Here is a 20736-nt window from a genome sequence, read left to right on the forward strand (position 1 = left end):
GGTTTTTTAATATCTTGACTTTACAGTGGGTAATACATGCCTTCAGGTGCTTAGGAATCTGAAGTCAGTCCACAAGAGCTCAGAATTACAGCAAAGGAGGTAAAAAGTCTTGCCCCACTGTGCTTAAGGCAGAAAGTTTGGCTAGTTGTGAAAATTGCCTTTCTGTGTTTTTCTGGTTTTGAGGGTCAAAGCATGTAAACTGAAACCTGGTGGATATTCTCAAATATCCTTCTCTTGTGCTTCCCTGCAGGGCCCAGGGCAGGTACTGGCTACAGTTCACATGGACAGTAAAAGCTCAGCCCCTGCTGAAGCTTTAGGAGCACTTAGTTTGTGCTTCTCGTGAGACAGTGAACTCCAGAAATTCAGCGTTCCCCACAGATCTCTAATTTGGTGGGGGAAGTCTTCAAATCCAGGCCAGCGGGTGATAGTAAACACCCCAAAATAGAAGCTGAGCAACAGGTGTTGGTGTATCTTGAGTTAAATTAGAAAACTGAGATTTATTTGCTCAGAGTCTCAGCTTACAACAGCTTGTTTACTGTTTCCTCTTGGACTTATAGTTTCAGGTGCTTGTTTTAGCAATAAACAGAAACTCTTAATGGATCTTCTTAGGCAGCTTTTTGAAATAACCTCAGCTCAGTGAGAAGCCAACAAATGTTTAGCCTGACAGGCTTGATACTTGGAATTACTGAATTGCAAGGGACTAACTTATTGCACAGAGGGCAAACATTTCTCCCTGGAATCTGCATTTTCTACCTGCATGCCATGCCTCTTTAATTTTCTGAATAGGTAATCTACCATATGGATAGAATTCTGCAAGTTCACAATGGAATATGATGATGTCTCTTTGTCCTCACAGGATGGAAGGATGTCACTGGATGTTTTGGATGGGCTGTGGTGCCTGCCTTTGTAAAGGTCAGGATCCCTAGAGAAAGGAGGGTTGGGGCCTCTCCTTTTTCCTGGGTTAAGAAGTTGTGGGGCTTCCTAGGTGGCGCAGTGGTTAAGAATCCGCCTGCCAATGCAGGGGACACAGGTTTGATCCCTGCTCCAGGAAGATCCCACATGCCACGGAGCAACTAAGCCCGTGTGCCAAAAAAAAAAAAAAAAAAACACAACAACAACAAAAAGAAGTTGTGATCTCACACAAGAAGTGGTCCCTCTGGTTTACGGTCCTTCCATTACTTCATCAGACACGACACATGGGCTCAGAGCAGCTGTTTGCAAGCATCTAGCTTGGCCTGGCCTCATCTAAAGCTGATTTTTGAAGGAATAGGTCTGTTCAAGACTGTACTGGGGTATAATCTTCAGTACACTTGGGGGAAGGTCATCTGTGCCCAACGCACTCCCTTGGCCGTTTCAAGCCTAGAGAGATGCTGTCCCCACTCCGTGGTGTGTCCCCTACAGTAACTCCAGCTGCCCAGCCCTGGCAGCCCCTCCTTCACCTCCTCTCTTGGCAGACCTGTGTGCTCCCAGAAACGTTACAGGGGAAAGAGATTCCACCTGAAAACCACTGTCACCCTTCAGTGGTTCCCAAGGGAGAAGATGCCTTTACTGGACATCAGGGTAACTCTTCTCGGAGGTTCACAGCACTCAGGCTGCCAGGAAAACTGCAACTTGACCTCTTGTGCGGGTGCTCCTGGATGAGCCATCACACTTGCAAAGGTAAGCTACATGTTTCCAAATAAACCACAGAGCATTAAACTAACCATACCTCTGTGAAATGCATCTCCTGAGTTAAATTCTGAAGTGCAACAGCTTCAGATGTCTCCAGTTTGAGTCAGAAAGTATCTCTGGGGACTTCCCTGGCGGTCCAGTGGTTCATAAACTGTGCTTCTATTGCAGGGGGCTTGGGTTCTACCCTGGTCAGGGAACTAAGATCCCACATGCTGCGTGGTGCAGCCAAAAAATAGAAAAAAGAAAAAAAGAAAATAAACGAAGTATCTTTGGATTTAAATTAACAGAAGGCACAAAAACTATTTCACCATGGCAAAAAAAAAAGGGGGGGGGATGGGGTTAGGGGGCCTGGCGTGAAACCACCATAGCAGGAAAGGCTAGTCCCCTGAGCCTGAAGTCTGATGTTGCTGTTGCTGACTGAGGGAGGAAGCTGAGTTAGCTTCCTTTTCAGGTGACTAGAGCAGTTGTTCCAGTATGTGAGTAGGAAGTTGCAAGGCCCTGTCATTTAAAAAAATTCTGTGACCTAAAGTTTATTTCTCACTGGTTTCTGAGTCCGCTACCTGGACACGCTACCTCATAACCAAGTGCCTCCAGCCACCCCAGCCCCAGGTGACCAGTGCAGGATGCGGCCCCCCCTGAGTGGCCTCCAGTGCAGGCTGAGGAGGTGGACCCCTGGCCCCTTTGGCAGTGGAAATGCCAAGTGGCCGTGTAAGTTATTTTATACAGGTGTGGTCTGAGGCACCCAAACAGGTAAGCCACCCTGCCCCTTAAGGCAGTTCGTACCCAACTCTTACACGTGGACACTGGTGTAGCACAGTTCTTTCCCGTTACCTTTCTTAGCCACAAACAGCAAGACCTCTTTCTGAAGATGCAAAAAACACATACCAAGGCGCTGCTGCATTTCTCAGGTGTGTAAGAAACTATACCTTGTTTGGCTTCAAAACAGTATACGCTGGTGTTGAGATGACTGCCTCTGGACTTCCCAGTCAAATTTCTAGTCCACCCCCAGAACAGAAACCCTCAAAGTCCAAGAGTGGTTTTTTTGTACAGTTGTTTATACAAATTCAACAAAGGTAAAACCGCGTCAGGGAAGGTCTAGGAAAACAACACCTTACGACAATGGCACTTATGAATGCATAACTTTACACCTGGGAAACAGCCATGTTATAAACCTTAAATGAGAACTCAACTCACACTTCAAAGGAGAGAAAAAAAGGAAAAGAAAGGCTATGTTGGATTATTTATTCAACTTCTTGACTCTGTATAAATTAGATCTTATAGAGTATAAGAGCTCATGCTGGAGCAAAACCCTCCTGAGTGCAAAGGCTAAAGTCTGAATTTTAAAATTTTGAGAAAAAGGTGAGTTCTATACAGAGGAAATTTAGCAAAGTGTCTCGCTTTGACTATAATTTACATAGATCCACAACATGCTTATGTAACTTCTTGACATACAAAGCAGGCTCTCAACTTCCAGTTAGACATGCTTTTAACTGGAAGGTCTTAGCCTGCTTTGCCAGATCTGGGCACGTGTGTAGATGGATTTGTATGAAGTACAGGTTAAGTTCTCTCCTACCTTAAGGAAACCAGGAAAGTTGGCAATCTCAAAACAATAAAACACTGGTATGCATTCAAACCTTGCATAAATAACTTTTAAACAATTTGTACAAAAATAGTTCTGCATAATGTAAGATGTAACAAAACCAAACAAACAAACATGTTGAAACGGCAGGTGTGGTGTGTGGTCCACTTTATGTTGACACCAAAAACCCCAAAGTTGCCAGGAATAAGGTGTCCAAAACAAAAACACCACCAAAAAAAAAATTCCTAAGCTCATGCTTCAGTAAGAGAAATTCTTCTAAGTTCATCCTCCTCTCCGACGGGAATGTCTTCTTGGTAAAGGCCACCTTAGAAATGGTCCAGAAAGCAGTGCAGTTTTGATTCAGAAAGACCAAAGGTAAGCGCCTGACTCACTCATCCCCAAAATGGTGGCGGACTGGCTTCTCCCTCGGCGAGACTTGCAAAATGGAATCGTTCTGTGGTCTGTTGTTCCAAGTTCCAAATTGAAAATAAAAGCCCTAGTTTTTGTAATGTCTTTTACCCTCCCCTGCCGCGTCCCCCCCACCCCCACCCCGTATTTACATACTTGTCCTCGGACTAACTCAGTTTTTGTAGGAGTTTCTCTTCCACTTGCCCAAACTGGACACTAACAGACATTTCGGCTATGAACTGCTCACAGCCTTCCTTGGTAACTTGCTTGCAGTACCTCAGGTCAATGTGACAGATATTCCCACAGCGTTTGAAGAAGGACAGGCACTGGTCAGTGACCTTATTGCAGTCTGCAGGGAGAGGACACAAGGTGAGGTGGAGGAAGCGTGGAGCTGAAGGCCCCCCAACCCCACTCAGCACCCGAGCAGCAGCAGTCCTTGCTGAAACGCTGTCTTCAAATGGGGAACGGTTTCCTCTACCATGTGTAAAAGGTCCATCTATGCTTGAAAAGCATCTACACATGCCAAGTGAAACTGCTTAGACTCTTACCCCATGGCCGCCACTCTTACAGAGATAGGATCCCACGATATATAAAAATGGCTTGCTTTTCGCATCTGCTCTACTGCTGAGGAACACCTCTCTGCAGGTTCTTGTGCGCTATCTGCTTATTCCCAGGGGAGAGGACACCTGTAAGGTCATCCTGGGATCCTCCCACTCCCCTGGGCACCCGCACTTTAGAGCGAGGCCCTGTGTGTTTGGCCGCCCTCCGTGGGGCGTTTACCTCAAATCTATGCAGGAGACCAACGTGCTAGAAGCGGCCAGCGAGAGTCTGTCCACAGAGAGCAACACCAGGATTCAGAACCCTCCACCGTGCCCTCACCAGCAGATGGGCTCTTCAACCGAGTACTTCTATCCATCTGGACTTCGCTTCTGTCACACTCTTTTCTTCTAGAACTGAATCCTCAGTCAACGGGGTCTACAACGCCAGCTCGTGTCCAGCTGAGGCTGAGTCCCCACCCTGAGCCCAATGGTTCCGTCACCTCAGTGGCATGAAGCTGGAGACCCCTGCTCACCATCACTAGTATCTGCACTTTCATTCTGCTACTAACTTGAGTAGGAATGAGATCAGTAAGGGCAAGCTGCAGGAACGCACACGAGGCCTGCGCACTGTCACAGTCCCTCCAGCTTCATAGGTGGCAACGAGTCACCAAAGAACCAACCGCCCTGGGGACCTCCCTGGTGGCGCCATGGATAAGATTCCACACTCCCAATGCAGGGGGCGTGGGTTCGATCCCTAGTCAGCGAACTAGGTCCCACATAAATGCTGCAGCTAAGAAGCCCGTGAGCCACAACGAAGACCCGGCGCAACCAAATAAAAATAGCCCCTTTCAAGCACTCTCCTCAGGTCTGCACAAAACCCTTGCACAGACACTCATAGAGTCTTGGATACACATTTCAGACAACGTAAATAAAACTCAATCTCATGAAGTAGGAATTCATGTACTCAGAACAAGTGGTGATGGAAAGCTGTCTGCCTCACATGCACTGCCACTGAGAAGGCCAGGCAGATAGGAAAGTGACAAGAATGATGCCAAAGACATGACCTGAAAGATAACACCTCAGATTTTCCAAGGGTATCCCTTAACCTAATTAATCCCTCAAATATGTCCCCCCATAATCTTACTGCAAAAGGATGTTGTGTAACATCCTGTAAGAGGAAGGGGGCTAAAGCTGGAAGACTCTGAGGAGGACGGAGCGACCAAAAGCAGGTCCCCAAGGGTTATAGGAATGGCAGGCAGCAGAGGGGAGCACCAGTGGGGTGGGGGGCCTTCCCGCCACACATTTGCTCTGTGAGCAGCAGTTCCACTGCTCACAGCAGGACATACACAAAGTATATAACCGTCACCTACAAGGTTTTCTTGCCAGATACATCTAAGCGGAATCTAAGCGAGCCTCTGGACCTAATCGGCAGTTTATAGGAAATACAGGGGATGGCATTTAAGCTAAAGGATACAAGGCCAACAAACAAATCCTGAGGGCGGGATGTCCTATGAGAAGACCACACTGGGCCCTTCAATAGGCCACTGTCTCTGGGGAGAAAGACAAGTAGGGACTGTTCTGGAATAAGACATCATATCTGGTGTTAACTCTTTAGTCTTTCCCTTCAGTGTAATCGTGCTTTTGTAGTTATGCAGGAAGAATGCCCTTATTCTTAGGAGGTGCACACTGAAGTACCTAGAGGCATTTAGGGGTGAAGTGTCATGATGTTTGCAACTTTAAAATGATGAAGCCAAAGGAAAAAAGGTAGGTCTAGAGATAAAGCACAGATAGCACAGCACAAACGTTGCATCTGGCCAGAGGCCACGTGTGTTCATGGTATTATTCGTCCAATTTTTCTATGTTGGAAAATGTTCTACATATAAAGTTGGTTGTGTGGGGAACATTATGGATAGGCCCCTGGTGGGTGAAAAACAGATGTTCCATGAAAGGAGAAGCCGGGTTATAAATTACCTCAAACAATGTGGCCATACCTCACAATAAAATCTAGACAGATCAAAACATGAAATTTTTTAAAATGATACTTATGGAAAAGAAGTCTCTGCTTGCAGATGACATGACCTTAATGTGATAACTCTAAGGACTCTACACACACACACAACTAATTCAGCAAAGCTGCAGGATACAAAATCAACACACAAAAATTAGTAGCATGTCTATAACACTAGCAATGAACAATCTGAAAGAAAATTAAGAAAACAGCTCCATTTACAATAGCATCAAAAAGAAAACGTTTAGTAATAAATCTAACAAAGTGAACGACTTGTCCACTGAAAACTAAGAAACAATGCTGAAAGAAATTAAAGGGGGACTTCCCTGGTGGCACAGTGGTTAAGAATCCACCTGCCAATGCAGGGGACACGGGTTTGATCCCAGATCTGGGAAGATCCCACATGCCGTGAAGCAACTAAGCCCGTGCACCACAACTACTGAGCCTGCACTTCAGAGCCCGAGAGCCACAACTACTGAGCCCATGTGCCCATGCTCTGAAACATGAGAAGCCACCACACTGAGAAGCCCGTGCACCACAACTAGAGAAAGCCCGCATGCAGCAACAAAGACCCAATGCAGCCAATAAATAAATTTTAAAAAGGAATTAATATCCAGAATATATAAAGAAATGCTACAATTCAACCAAAAAGGCAATTTGATTAAACAATGGGCAAAAGACGTGAGTAGACATTTGTTCAAAGAAGATACACAAATGGCAAATAAGCAAACAAAAAGACACTCAATATCACTAATCGTTAAGGAAACACAAGACCACACTGAGATCTTCATACCCATTAGCATGGTTTTTACTTAAAAAGTAAGAAAAAAAACAAACCAAAAAACCCCAGAAAATATTAGCAAGGATATGGAGAAGTTGGAACCCTTTGCACTGTTAGTAGGAATGTAGAGCAGGTCAGCTGCTATGCAAAACGATATGATAGTTTATCAAAAAAAGTAAACACAATTAGCACGTGATTCAGCCAGTCCATTTCTGGTTATATACCCAAAGAACAATGAATTTATACACCCATGTTCACAGCAGCATTACTGACAATAGCCAAAAGATGGAAGCAACCCAAGTGTGCATTAGCAGATGAATGAATAAATAAAATGTTGTATATATATAAGCCAGTCCCAAAACAAACAACTACTGTATGATTCCACTTATGTGAGGTACTTAGAGGAATCAAATTCAGGGACAGACAGCAGAATGGTGGTTGCTGGGGGCAGGAGAGGAAAGGGAGGGAGGAGTTATACTTAGTGGGGTCAGAGTTTCTGACAGGGTGAAGAAGAGGTTCTGAAGATGGACGGTGGCGGCAGCTGCACGACAACATGTATGTACCTAATGCTAGTGACTTGTTAAAATGGTAAATTTTATGTTATGTGTATCTTGCCACAATAAAAAAATTTTTTTTTAATTTAGAAAGCTGGAGAAGAGGTAACAATTCACTAGACTTAAGAAAGTTGAACCCCAAACTGGCTGAAGGAAAAGCAGAGAAGAAGATTTATTCTACAGAAGACATCTACAAAGACCTACAGGTACTAGAAGCAACAAGTACATTGAAAGTGGGGCTGAAGATGGAGTTAGAGACTGAAGGACTGGTTGAAAATCTATTTAAGGAGCAAGTAAGAGGCTAAGATTCCCTTCCCCAGCAAAAAAAAAAAAAAAGCGGAGTTTGTCTCTGATGGGAAAGAGAAAGTCTCTAGACCAGACAGCACCACCAGGCACCGTGGAAGGTAGGGACACCCACTGAAAAAATGGGGGTTACAGGGAAATTTACCTGCTGACTGTGGAGACCCCCAGAGTCCTTCCCTGTCAAGCCCTAGAACACTGACAGCCGAGCCTGAGACCTTCAATTGGGAGATCAAGGAAAGAGTGTCCTTTGGTAACGCTGACCTGCTTAAAAGGGAAGACTGACAGATGTCACATCTGGGTTTCCCCAAAGAAACAACCCATTCTGATCACCCAGTGATATCCACAGCAGACCAGCTCCCACCATGTCCCCAGAGCCTCCAATCACCTGAGCAGACAACCTCGTGTGGACACTAAATCTGAGAAGGGCCCCTGAGGCAGGGCCACTGCCTGCAACTGAAGGAATGCATGGTCTCTGTGGAGAAGAAGATAAAAGCATCAGTGTGCTCAGGATGGACAGTATCTGGATCTAAGAAACAAGTACAAGCCACTCTCCAAAAGTTTAGAGAACAAACTATGGCTGTAAAATTAAAAATGCAAGCTAAACCATACGAAAACTGCCAACATTTGACTGTGTTTTGACCTACATAAAAGCAGCTTCATACGTTTGAACCTGAAGAAAGCAGAAATGAAAAACTCACTACAGTGGACCCTTGAACAACATGGGTTTGAACTAGGTATCAACTGTGCGGGTCCACTTATGTGCCAATTTTTTTCAATACTAAATATGACAGGCTACAAATTACTGGTTGACTCTGAGGTTATGGAGGAAGTGCAGACACCAAGGGCCAACTGTAAGTTATATTAGGATTTTCTACTGTGAGGAGGGCTGCACCCCAGCCCCTAAGTTGTTCAAGGGTCAACGGTATATGAATTGTGTGATAAGTGAAGGAGAACCTGAGAATAGAGCAAAAAGACAAAGGTGGGAAAAGGGGGAGAAAAAGCAAAGGTATCAGAGGACTGCTAAAGAAAGAAGACAGAAAGGAAGGAAATTAAATAATTCAAGAACATTTTCCAGAAAAAAAGGACATTTATTTCCAAATTGAGAGCTTGAAAGGGCTCATGAATGCTCAGTATAGTCAAAGAGAATAGACTCAAACCAAGGCTCAATCATCAAAAACTGCAGAAAACTTAGAGATAAAGATCATGTCCTACATGGGACTTCCCTGGTGGTCCAGTGGCTAAGACTCCACACTCCCAATGCAGGGTATGCGGGTTCGATCCCTAGTCAGGGAACTAGATCCTGCAAGCCACAACTAAGAGCCCACGTGCTGCAACTAAAGATCCTGCACGTCGCAACTAAGACCTGGCTCAGCCAAATAAATAAAAAAATAAACACTTTTTAAAAAATAAATAAAAAGATCATGTCTACAAACTTCCAATGAGAGGAAATACTCATTGAAGGATGGAGAATCAAATCGTTTTGGACATCAACTATGAAAAGGCAGAAGCCAAAGGAGCACTGCCTCCTGCTTTCGGAAACCATGTGGTTCCCAAATGAGGCCTATATAACCATCTAAGCTATCAATTAAACATAAACGTATAATAAAACCATTTTCAGACATATAAGGTCTGGAAGCTGTCCTCCACCAAATGAACAGATAAATCAAGAAAGCAGATATGGGACCAAGGAAAGAGGGGTCCCTGCACAAGACAGAGACCAAAGAAGCCCCAGGATGGCAGCTGTGCAGCAGGCAGAGGCAGCTAAGTTCAAGTGCGGCAGGAGGAAAAGAAGTCCAGGAGGGTGGTTTCCTACACAGGTTGAGGGCCTGATGAGTTCATGTGGGGAAAGAATAGTATTCAAGTCTGTTGTAGTCTGTTTAGAAACTAAGCAAACAGAAATGAGGCAATTATTAACTCTAGGGAAAACAAAAAAAATGTGCGAGAAAGGAAACATACACAATACTCATATGGCCATAATAAGGTAAATAATAGTGACTTAACCACAGATTGGGAAGATGAAGGGAGAAAAGGGAGCAGGGTAAGAGAAGGTAAGAACAGTAATCTTTGTGCTCTACACAGGCAAGTTAACAAACACAGAACATCTGAATAGGGAAAAAACAAAAAAAGCATAACAAAACAAAACAAGAAATAGCAATGTAGGCTTGCTGTTTGGAAAAAGGGAGGTAAATAGAAAGAGCTCAAGAACGGAAGGTGGCTGCCTCCAGGTGAGAATCAGAGGCAGGGAAGGGAAAGCCAAAGGGCCGCCTTGAGCACCCAGTTAGCGTTTCTACACGAAACACAGCCTGAATATCAAAAACTAGACAATCACGGCTTCACTTTGTCACTAGACCTAATCTTCCAACCACACTGAAGGATCTGGAAACATGTCAAGTGCCATCCATTTTGTGGCAGAGACTTACTTTATCGTTAACTAGTTACACTGACAGGAGAGGAAAACATTTTAAAAAGAACTGAATCTAGAAGAGACTGGGTATGAGAGAGATTGGCCTTCATATACGTCACAGCTCTTAACGCAAATGCAGAGATCTGTATGTAGGTCCTGAGACAAAAAGATGAGCTGAATGGATTGTGGTGGAAAAAGAAATGCAAAAGATGACGTATACAAACACCATCATGGACTGCGCGCAGGGGAGGGGGATTTATACTGGGATCTCTGCTATACATGCATAGTAACTAAATTAGAATAAAGGAAAATAATTCATTACTACCAAGCACTCAGAACAAGATGCCTCCCCAAGCCCTTCTCCACAGGGCAGCCCCGGCATCAATTCAAGACCACAGGCTGTGCCTGGAGCTGGGGTCTTGGTCGAAGCTCACCTCAGTGTGGCTCTCTGTTCTCTGCCTCCGTGGGGTGCGACTGCCACCTGCCACCAACACTCCCTGAGGAGGAGGGAGGGTGCCCTAGGCACTAAGGTACAGCCTTAGCTCCCACTCGGATGTGGCACCAGAAATAAGAAGGTGTTTCTCAGGCACGAATGTGGGATGGAGAGAGGCAAGCACTTAAACGGCATGTGAATCCTGACCAAGCCAAACATCAGATTGGATAGTGTCAAAATGTAATTTAAATGAGGTGAGGGTATCATTTATTACTTGGTAATTTCTGGAGAAAAAAAGTTTCTTTTCCTTTTTTTTTTTTTGGTCTCATCCAAATCTTACATGCCCCATCTGACCATCCTGAGCAAAGAGACGAGAACCGGGTTAACTGGGCTGAGAACGGGCAGTGCTGCCTCTGTCCACCACCCCAATGGTTGCACCCCAAGTCCTTAGGAACCAACTCCGACCCCATCAAGTAAGTGCAGGAAGTGAGGACTCTGCTGTTTTCTCCTTGTCAACAACAGGCCCCTTGACAGCAGGGTCAGGAGGGGGACACGTGAGCGACAACAGTAGCAGAAATCAAGATGCTCACTCCATCGGCATGGCCTGGCCTCACTGCCAGCTGCTCTCCCACACCCCCTACTGCCAGGTGCCAGCTCGTCCACAACACCCAAGGGAAGCTTTTCTAGCCCATGTTTTGGGTCAAGAATCACTGCTATGGGCTCACGTGCTCTCACTGCTACTAGCACTAGTTTTTGGTAGCAATTATTTAAAATAAAATCCAATAGTGCTTATTTGTTTACTGTGTGTTTCCCCTCTAGACTAGGCCGTGCGTCTGTCTGTCTTGGTCACTGGTGTGTCGTAGCACCTAACACTGTGACCCTAGAGCAACAGGCACACAGGTATTTCCCCATGAATGTGAAATGCCCAGCCCGTGCCACAGGGTCCTGGGCAGACCCCGATGGGTGCCCCTGACTGACCTGACAGGTTGATTTCAGTTAAGGAGTCTCGGGTGGTGGTGCCCACAGCGGTGAGCAGGTTGATGGACTGGTCAGTGACATGGTTACAGTAACTAAGGTGGAGCTTGGAGAGCAGGGGCATGTGGCGAATGATGAGCCGCAGGGAGGCATCCGTGATGTCCAGGCCGGCCAGACGCAGCTCCACGATGTTCCGGAGCTTACTCCGATTGTCCATCTGACCTGAGGGAGCAGGATGGAGAGGCAACATGTCATCCTCACACTCTACAAGGCCTACAGCCAGATGGAACACCTGGCTTTCATGTAGCCATTGAGTGTCTCCCTCAACAGATCAGAACTGGTTCCAACATTTAAAAATCAGAATATCCCACGTCAAGTTTTATCCTTGTAGATTCTTTAAAAGTCAGAAGACCTAGAAACGCAGAGCCTGCATTCCACCCAGCGGTGCTCGGCCAATTAAAGCAGAGAGAGCACAGCATCTCTGGGTCACCACGGGTTCCTCATTTAAGGTACTGGTGGGGAGCAGTGAGCCCTGCGACCTGACCTAGGAGGGCTCCATCCCATGAGGCTTTGTCCGGCCACACTGACCCTGATGCTTTTGAGGCTTGGAGCCAATGAAGGACAAATTAACAGAGAAGCAGTCAGATGCACGCAGGGCTCCCAAAGTGGCATCTTGGGAGCCTCTGCCTTCTCACGGATCCCCTCTGTGCCCACAGCTGACCCAAGAATAGCAGCTGGGACTCAGCTCTGCGTCCAGAGAAGGCTTGAAGACATGAGTACCAGACGGGGTCTGGGGTGAAAACCAGATCCACTGGCACAGCTTGGTCACACCACCTTCTTATGACCCCCTTGAGCAGACCCCTGGCCCGGCCACTCACCTGGCCTGTTATCCGTAGGCGGGGACAGCAGATCCCGCATCTGGGCGTCCTTTAGTCCTTCTACCCACTGGACATCCAGGGTCCGGAGCAGCGGACAACTGGAGCTACAGAGGGCTGAGACTGCAATCCACGAGCAGCCCGACAGCACCAAGTCTCGGAGCCCTGGGGGAACGGGGTGGGGGGGGGCGACAGGTCAGGTGACACACCCTAGCTGCCACTCCCGCACACTGTGGGTCCCTGGCCCAGTGCTCACCAGGCAACCGGTTGATGAGCCAGCTCAGCTGTTTCTTGGAGATATTGGTCCAGCTGAGGTCCAGGGAGACAGGCTGTCGCCGGATGATGCCGCTCAGCATCAGGGGCGTGATGGACTTGCAGTGGTTCAGGTCGATGCGGGTCCATAACCGCTTATCGCAGCACCTGGGGGCCAGGCCCAGCAGAGGGCGCAATGTCAGAGTTGGGAGCTCACTTGGGGAGCCCCCTTAGCTTAGCCCTCTGGGCCCTTCTGTTTAGTTTCCATCTCATTTGGATGTGGGAGCCTCTGCTCTGATTGCCACAGCCCTCCCCCACAACCCCCATGTAAAGTACCAGCAGTTGTAAAGTATGTACTGGGGGCTTAATTACACCCTCCACAGGCCAAATCTCAAAACAACCCAGCATCATGCCTGTTCACAGATGAAGGTACGTAACTAGGCCAAGGTCAGAAAGCTGGGAACTATCAAAGCAAGGATTAGGATCAGAAACTGACACGGCACTCTTAACTTGGGCTCTTAAAGGACAAGGACTCCCCCTGGTCCTTAGGTTCATCTTCCAAGGAGCTAAATCAGGAAAGTAAATATGTTCACCTCTTTTGACAAGACCACACTGACCAGACTGCTGTAGCTGCTAGAACTCTTTGAGAAGGATACTGAAGCTGGACTGACTCAGAAGGGAAGAGCATCATGAGCGACTCCAGTGCGGACGCACGTGCCGCCCTGGTCTAGCCTGAGCCTTAGCCTGGCCCCTGATGCCCCCACCCGAGCTTAGCCGGCGCCCCCTCACCAGCGGTTCCAGGTCCTGCAGACCCGCATGCAGACACACAGGTCTTGGTGGCTGAGGTAGCTGAAGACGGCCATCCACACCTCCCTGTGCATGACGTGGGCCGCCCCGTCATCCAGGGGCAGCGAGTCGGGCGGGGGGCTGATGGGGGGTGGCCGGATCACATGTCGCTCCATCTGCATGCACTTGGGCGGGGACACGGAGGGAGGGGGCCGGGAGATGACTCGGGGCGGGCTGCGCAGGCCGGGCCCCAGCTGGTGCCGCAGCTCCCGGGGGGTGCCGTTGAGCCCCTTGCTGAAGCGATGCGGGCGCTCACAGAGGCCCAGGGGCCGCTTGGGCTCCTCATTCTCGCTCTCGGGCTCCGACTTGATGGGCTGGTGGTTCTCGTGGGCCAGGCTGCTCTCCGTTTTCTGGATCTCCTGGTTGAGCTCCTTGCTCAGCTCCTTGCTCAGCTCCTTGTTGGGGAGCCGCCGCTTCCGGCGCATCTTCACCTTCTTCTTCTCCTCGGGGCCCTCCGCCCCCTCCGTGCTGGGCCCAGCAGTGGGGGAGCTGGAGCGGGAGTGGTCGCTCTCCCTAGTCTTGGGGGGCGCCTCAGGCAGGTCGTCCTCCGGTTCCTGCTTGAACCGCCTGAGAGGCTTGTTAGCTAGAGACATCCGGTCCTCAGCGTTCTTCCAGGACCGCCGCTGAGGGAGGAGGGGGCACACAGGGGGGTAAGCCTCTAGGCCCGGGGCTGCGCCCACCCAGGCCTTCCATCCTCCACCCCAGAACCCAATGCCCCAGGAGTGGGCCTGGGGGAAAGGAGGAAGATGGTACCTTTTTCCTGAAAAGCTTATCTTCTTTGCCAGGTTTTAGCTGTCACAGAAAAGAAAAGATGCAGAGCTTGCTCCCAGGGTTCATGAGATTTGGTCCCCTCTACACCCAGTCCCACCAAGAGTCCACAGTCTCTAAAGTAGAGGCTGGGGGGGTCACCTTCCCAACAAATCCCATCTCCTCCACTCTGACAGACGGGTGGGCCCTGCCTGCTGGTTTTAAGGAAGAAGCCGGAAGTGGCGGAGGGTGATCGAATTGTCCCCACCCAACTGACCTCCCACCCCTGGACAGACCCAAAGTTATGCAGTCGCCCCTTCAGGTCGGACTTGGCTCTGGGAGCCAGTCCCGGAGGCAGGGTCTGCGGGATTCCCAGCCGAGCCTTAATGGCTAGAGCTGGGAGAAGACGACCAGGCGCCACCTCGTGGCTGATGCTGGAAGGGCCGGTGGGCGGGGCGGGGCCGCCAGGATCCTCCGAGGTTCCCCAGATCCACAGGGCTTCCCTGCGGCAGCTTCAGCTTCCCAGGCCCCACGCCAGGACCACGAGCCAGCAACCCGGGGCTGAGGCCTGGGAAGCTACGGTGAGCAGGTGCCTCGGAGCGTCTGCGGCAATGGGTTCGAGGGCCAGTGGGGCAGGGTGGGGGCGGCCCGGGACTCGCGAGTCCCCGGGGCCTGGGGAGGGCGGGGCGACGTGGGAGCACCTGCTGCTGGAAGTAAGTGAGACTGGATCTCCACCAGGGGCTGAGGCTGCTGCCTAGAGGGGGCCTCGGCGAGAGGTGAGAGGAGGAACCGGGGGACGTTTGAAGCGTCGAGGCCTAAAGGGGTGGGAAGAGGAGTGACTTGCTGGTTTTCCCCTCCTTTCTCTTGGGCCGGGCTCTCGGGACTTCTGTGACTTGCTCAGGACGGCCAGTCCCGCTGCCCATCCCCGCCCCCGCCCGCGCGCCCCTGCACCCGGGACCAGCCAGGCCACCCCTCACCACCCACCCCTCCCAGTCGTACTCGCTTGCGTCCACTCAGCTCCTGGGGCTTCTCGTATTTCCGCTTCCTCCTCAGATGCACATCGTCGGACTTTCGGCGCAGGATGCCGTCAGGGGGCACCTTCTTGGGGTGCTCGTCTGACCTGCGCCGGGGCGCCTCCTCACACTCACTCCTCCGCTTGGCAGGCTCCTGCCCCTCCTTGTTGTCCCGGTTCATCTTCTGCTCCTTCAGCAGGGAGCCGGGCAGGTTTGAGGCGTACTTAAAGCCAGGGCCACGCTTTTGCTTGTAGGCCAAAAACAGGGAAGGAACACACAAACTGTATATCTTTGGACTTGCCCTTGCCCCCGAGGCCACAGCACCCCCCCCAAGCCAACATCTCAGGGACAGGATGGGCCTGGCAAGGCCAAGGTCTACCCCTCCCAGGCTGACCCCTGGGACTTGGAGCCCGGCACTCACTTTCCCGGTCTTGCCAGCGTGGTTACACTTCGGACACTCCCAGCAGTTTGGAAGCTCATCGTTGACCACGCCCTCTGACTCCTTAATCTGGGAGGGACACACACCAGTCAGCGAGCAGGGCGGGGGTGGACAAGGCCAGCTCTGCCAAGAGCATCGACACCCCCCTCCCAAATGCCATTTCCATACCACCTTTGGCCAAGAGAAAACAAGAGTGGTTAAGATGGGTGGATCTGGCTTCAGGTCAGGGTTCAAATCCTGATCATGCCTCTTCCTAGCTCAACGACCCTGGACAAATCACTCCCATCTCTGTGGGCCAGTGCCTTCGGCCATAAAATGGAGTTCCGTGATAACTCAATGAGGTAACCTAGTGAAAGCAATTAGCTCAGGGCCTGGCACCCAGCAAGGACCCACAAACTGTTCAGTCATTTAATAGCACCGTACTGGGTGCCTGGTATCAGCAAGTCAAATGTGCTGTCCCTGCCCTCCTGGAGCTTCTGATCCGGGAGAGAGAGAAGCGACCAGGGGCCAGGGGAAAATCATAACACCTCTTTCTGAGTGGGCAGTGTGTGTGTTGGGGAGAGCGGAGTAAGTGTCAAAACAAACCCCCACTAACATCACGGAAGGAAAGGGGACAGACACCTCAGAGCTGAAGCACCCTTTGGGGCGGCCCACCCTCATCTCTGTAAACAGCTGGGCTGATGGGAGGTGCCAGGTATGATGACATTCTCTTGAGCCAGAGGGTATGAGGTATATGCCAGCTCAGAGCAATCTTCCTTTCAAAGGTGGAACCTGCTGCCTAAGACAGGCAGGTACAGCATGACGTCCCCAGGAGAAGGCAGTCCTGCCCTGGGCACACCAAGGGAACAGGTTCCTGGCACATAGGACAGGAATGCAACCACCTGTTATTACAGGACCCGCCCTCCCCTGGCGCAGACCTTGTTTTCCCAGAAGCCCAGAGAGCAGCCCAACTACCCAGTCTCCCCCTGGCCCAGGTGCAAGACTCTGGGAACGCTCTCTGGTTCTGAGGTCCTGGAAGGTGGAAAGTATGTGTGTGTGTGTTTGTGTGTGTTCACTTCCACAAAGATATGGGTGCAAGGTCTGAGCTACTCCGGACCCTTCTCGCCCTCAGCTCATCATTGGACACACATCATCCCCCAGACTTGGATATCCTCCAGGGAAGGAACCTAGACTCACTCCCCTCCACCCCTCAAACCCCCACAGCATCAGCACCACCAGAGGTGCAGGGCGAGGTGCTGAGCAGCACGGCCAGACGCCCCCAAGGCTGCTCACCTTAAGGCATCCAGGGTGGATGATTTCGTTGCAGATGGAGCACTCCATGAGCATGAGGTTAAACTTCCCTTCTTCCTCTTCCACTGTGTCCTCTTTCCCTGCCTCGCCACACACTAGGCACACGGCGGTGTGGGGCAGCACTGGCTGAAGAGAGGGGAGAACACAGAGAAGTCAGCATGGCCAGGACCCCATGAGGGACATATCAAAGGCAATGAGCTGCTCCCCCCAGGCCTTCCAGGAGCCACAGGAGAACCAGCCCAGGCACTGCCCGTCATTCATTCAAATATTTATCCAACTACTACCTCCAACGTGCCAGGTACTATTCCAAGTGCTGGCTATAGCACTGAATCGGAGAGATAAAATTCTCTGCCATCCTGAGCTTACATTTTAGTGGAGGGAGGCAAACAAAATGAAGAAGAGTCTGTTAGATGGTGACAAGGGAAATGGAGAAAAATAAAACCATCAGGGCCAAGCCAGGGGTGAGGTGGGGGAAAGGAAGGCTAATGTGAAACGCAGAGATCAAGGACAGCCTCACAGGTGAGAAAAAACCTGCAGGAGGAAGTGGCACATGAACCGAGCCCAGAACTGCAGGGGCTGAGGCTGCATCTCTCCAGCAGCTATCAAAGCGCAATCCAAGGACTCCGGGTCCTCGAGACTCTACAGAGAAGTCAGACTATCTTCAGAATACCACTAAGACATCACTGCCTTTTTTACTGTGTTGACACTTGCACTGGTGGGTGAAACTGCTGGCACCTGTCAAGGCAGAGGCTCCAATGTGCCTGGGCATTCACTGAGCCGTTCCTGGCCGCATGCTCCTTAAAAAGATCACCAGTTTCATTTAAGGATATCTTTGATAAAGCAGTAAAAATTATGAATTTTATTAAAACTCTGACCTCTGAGTCCACATTCTTTTACTATTCTGCACCACAAAACAGGAAGTATGCATCGGCTACTCCAGCTGAATACCAAAGGATGATGATTATCTAAAGGAAAAGCACTCATGACCCAGCTGTGAGCTGAACTGGCCACTTTCTCCATAGAAACATCATTTTATTGAAAGAATGACTGCTTAAGAAAAAAAAAATAAGAAAAAGAAAAAAAAAAGAGGAAAAAGGGTATTGGCACATTTTCTCAAAGAGGAAATAAGTAAGCCTGTCACTTCCAGAAAAATAACTTAAAGCATTTGTTGCAGATGATGAAATTCAAATTTTCAAACAAAAATTACAATCTTGGAAAATTTACATTAGCCACCATGAATTAGACAGCTTCCCAATACTTAAAGACTTTTCTGAGGATATTGCTGGTGGTGCTAACAAATGTGGTTTTTTTGTTGGTGGTGGTGGTTTGTTTTTGTTTTTGTTTTTAACATTGTATAACACTAAGTAGCCCTATTTGGAAAATCTGTAAAACTCTGGTCATTTGGAAAATGGCTTACAATGTCTGATGTTATAACCATACTCATGAGCAAATGAGGGGCAAGAAAGACTAATGAATTTTAATGTAACAATATGAAAAGTTCATTGATACAGTTTCAGATTCCACTTTGCAACTAACCTTTAAGCATTTGCCACCTGCTGATTTCTGGTGGTGGATCAGAAGAATATCCACCATCATCTGAAAAGGCTATTAAAAGACTCCTCCCGGGAAATTCCCTGGCAGTCCAATGGTTAGGATGCCGCACTTTCACAGTCACAAGCCACGTAATGCTACCCCTCATTCCCCCTCAAAAAAGAAAAAGATTCCTTACTTTTTCAACCACATATTTATGAGGCCAGATTTTCCTCATATAGTGCCTCCAAAACAACATCTTAGAATGAATATAGATGCATATATGAAAATCTAGGTCTTCCCTAATGAACCAGATGCAAAAGAGATTTACAAAAACATATAACAATGGTATTTTCCCTACATTTTCATTTTGGAAGTTGTTATTTCTCATAAAAATGTTATTTATGTTAACATGTAGTGGGTTTCTTCTCATTTTTAAATGAATTCAAAATATTTTAAAATGTTTATTACAGTAATATTAATAAATAACCCACATAAACAGAAGCTCTTTGGGGTTCCCACAATTTTTAAGAGAGTAAAGAGGTCCCTAGACCACAAAGTTTGAGAGCTGATGTACTAGACTGTAAAACCCCTGTGGACAGGCTCTCACTCTCTCCTCCTTATACACGCCTGCCTCCAGTACTCAGGATCCAGAGGAAACACACAACCAATTTTTATTAAACTGAGCTCCACCGATAACTGGAAAAGTCTATAAGATGACACAAACATTTCTGTTCAAATAAACAGAACACTAAAGACAAAAGAATCATCATTGGTTCAGACTCTGAAGTAGGTGAAGTGAAGCAGAACCAGAGGCAAAGTTACTGCAGAGACACAGGAGCGGACACCCCGGCCTGGGCTAGAGGGAGAGGGTGCTGGGTGGTGGGAAGGGATGGATAAAGTCTGTGGTGGAGGCCTCCCCCTTCCCCCCCTCCCCCCAGAGGGCGCAAAAGGACGGCTGCTTACAGAGAGAGGGAGACTCACACATCAGGGAACAGCGCCTGAAAAAGGAGTAGATGTCAGCCTGCCTGGGTCAGAGGTGGGTAAAATGTGGCAGGAAGTGCCCCAACAGACTGGGAAGGCTGGAAGAAGAGCAAGAAGGACCCTGAGTGAGGGTCAGGCCGAGGCTGCATTTGCCATCAGTCCCAGAAGCTCCATCAGGTTGGAGAGATGAAGACACACACAAAAGTGAGGTTTCCTTTAACCAACACTCCCTTTGTCAGGCACTGGGCCACGCACCGGGGCTGCAAAGAATAGGTGACATCAGAGATGGGTTCCTATAACTAGGCCTGGGTCACTGGAGGGAAGGTGGAGGTGAAAGAGAAAGTATGGCTAAAGAGGAAGAGACAATTCTGGGGCACTGCTAATGCACCAAGTTTTAGGTGACACTGTTCTCAAAACCCACAGTCCCTATAGACAACTTCTCTTAAACCGTGACAGAATGCAATAGGCCATGGACCCTCTCTCTAGAAAAATGCACAAACACACATGCACACAAATAAAAATCCATATTTAATTTCAAGGCGGCGCTCAAACTCAAACTCCCTGAAATTCATTCAAACGACCTGGGTACAGTCACAAAACCACAAGCAATGAAACCTTAAAACTTCTGCACAGCAAAGGAATCAGTCAACAGAGTGAAAAGGCCACCTATAGAATGGGAGAAAATATTTACAAAGGGCTTAATATCCAGAATATGTGAAGAACACCCACAACTCAACAACAAAAATACAAACAATCCAACGTTAAAATAGTTGAAGGACTTCGAGAGACACGTGTAAGAAGGTCTACAAATGACCAACAATCCCATGAAAAGATGCTGAACATCGCTAATCATCAGAGAAATGCAAATCAAAAGCACAGTGAGGTACCACCTCATACCAATTAGGATGGCACTATTAAAAAAGAGAAAATAACATGGGTTGGCAAGAATGTGGAGAAAATGGAACCCTTGTAGCACTATTGGTGGGAAGGTGAATCGGAGCAACCGCTGTGGCAAACAGTATGGAGATGCCTCAAACAATTAAACATAGAATGACCATAAGATCCAGCAATCCTGCTTCTGAGTATATGTCCAAAAGAATTCAAA

General features: G+C 48.5%; 1 protein-coding gene across 12 annotated transcripts in view; it reads right to left on the reverse strand.

The window, feature by feature from the left end:
- Positions 1-2415: 2415 nt before the first annotated feature.
- KDM2B (lysine demethylase 2B) overlaps positions 2416-20736 on the reverse strand; it is a 120050-nt gene continuing 101729 nt past the window's right edge. For 5 of the 12 annotated variants that reach the window (XM_057743781.1, XM_057743783.1, XM_057743782.1 and 2 more), the window contains exons 14-23: positions 17100-17243; positions 15809-15896; positions 15375-15643; positions 15077-15190; positions 14382-14420; positions 13572-14251; positions 12787-12950; positions 12534-12695; positions 11659-11877; positions 2418-4007 (exon numbers count right to left, since the gene is read on the reverse strand). In XM_057743781.1, the coding sequence (XP_057599764.1) occupies positions 3826-4007; positions 11659-11877; positions 12534-12695; positions 12787-12950; positions 13572-14251; positions 14382-14420; positions 15077-15190; positions 15375-15643; positions 15809-15896; positions 17100-17243 (2061 nt within the window). In that variant the 3' untranslated portion in view covers positions 2418-3825. Of the gene's footprint in view, positions 4008-11658; positions 11878-12533; positions 12696-12786; positions 12951-13571; positions 14252-14381; positions 14421-15076; positions 15191-15374; positions 15644-15808; positions 15897-17099; positions 17244-20736 lie in introns of all 12 variants that reach the window. The other 7 variants (XM_057743784.1, XM_057743788.1, XM_057743779.1 and 4 more) reach the window with 6 other exon arrangements.

The sequence above is a fragment of the Hippopotamus amphibius genome, chromosome 8, assembly GCF_030028045.1.
Source record: "Hippopotamus amphibius kiboko isolate mHipAmp2 chromosome 8, mHipAmp2.hap2, whole genome shotgun sequence".
Taxonomy (NCBI): Eukaryota; Metazoa; Chordata; class Mammalia; order Artiodactyla; family Hippopotamidae; genus Hippopotamus; species Hippopotamus amphibius.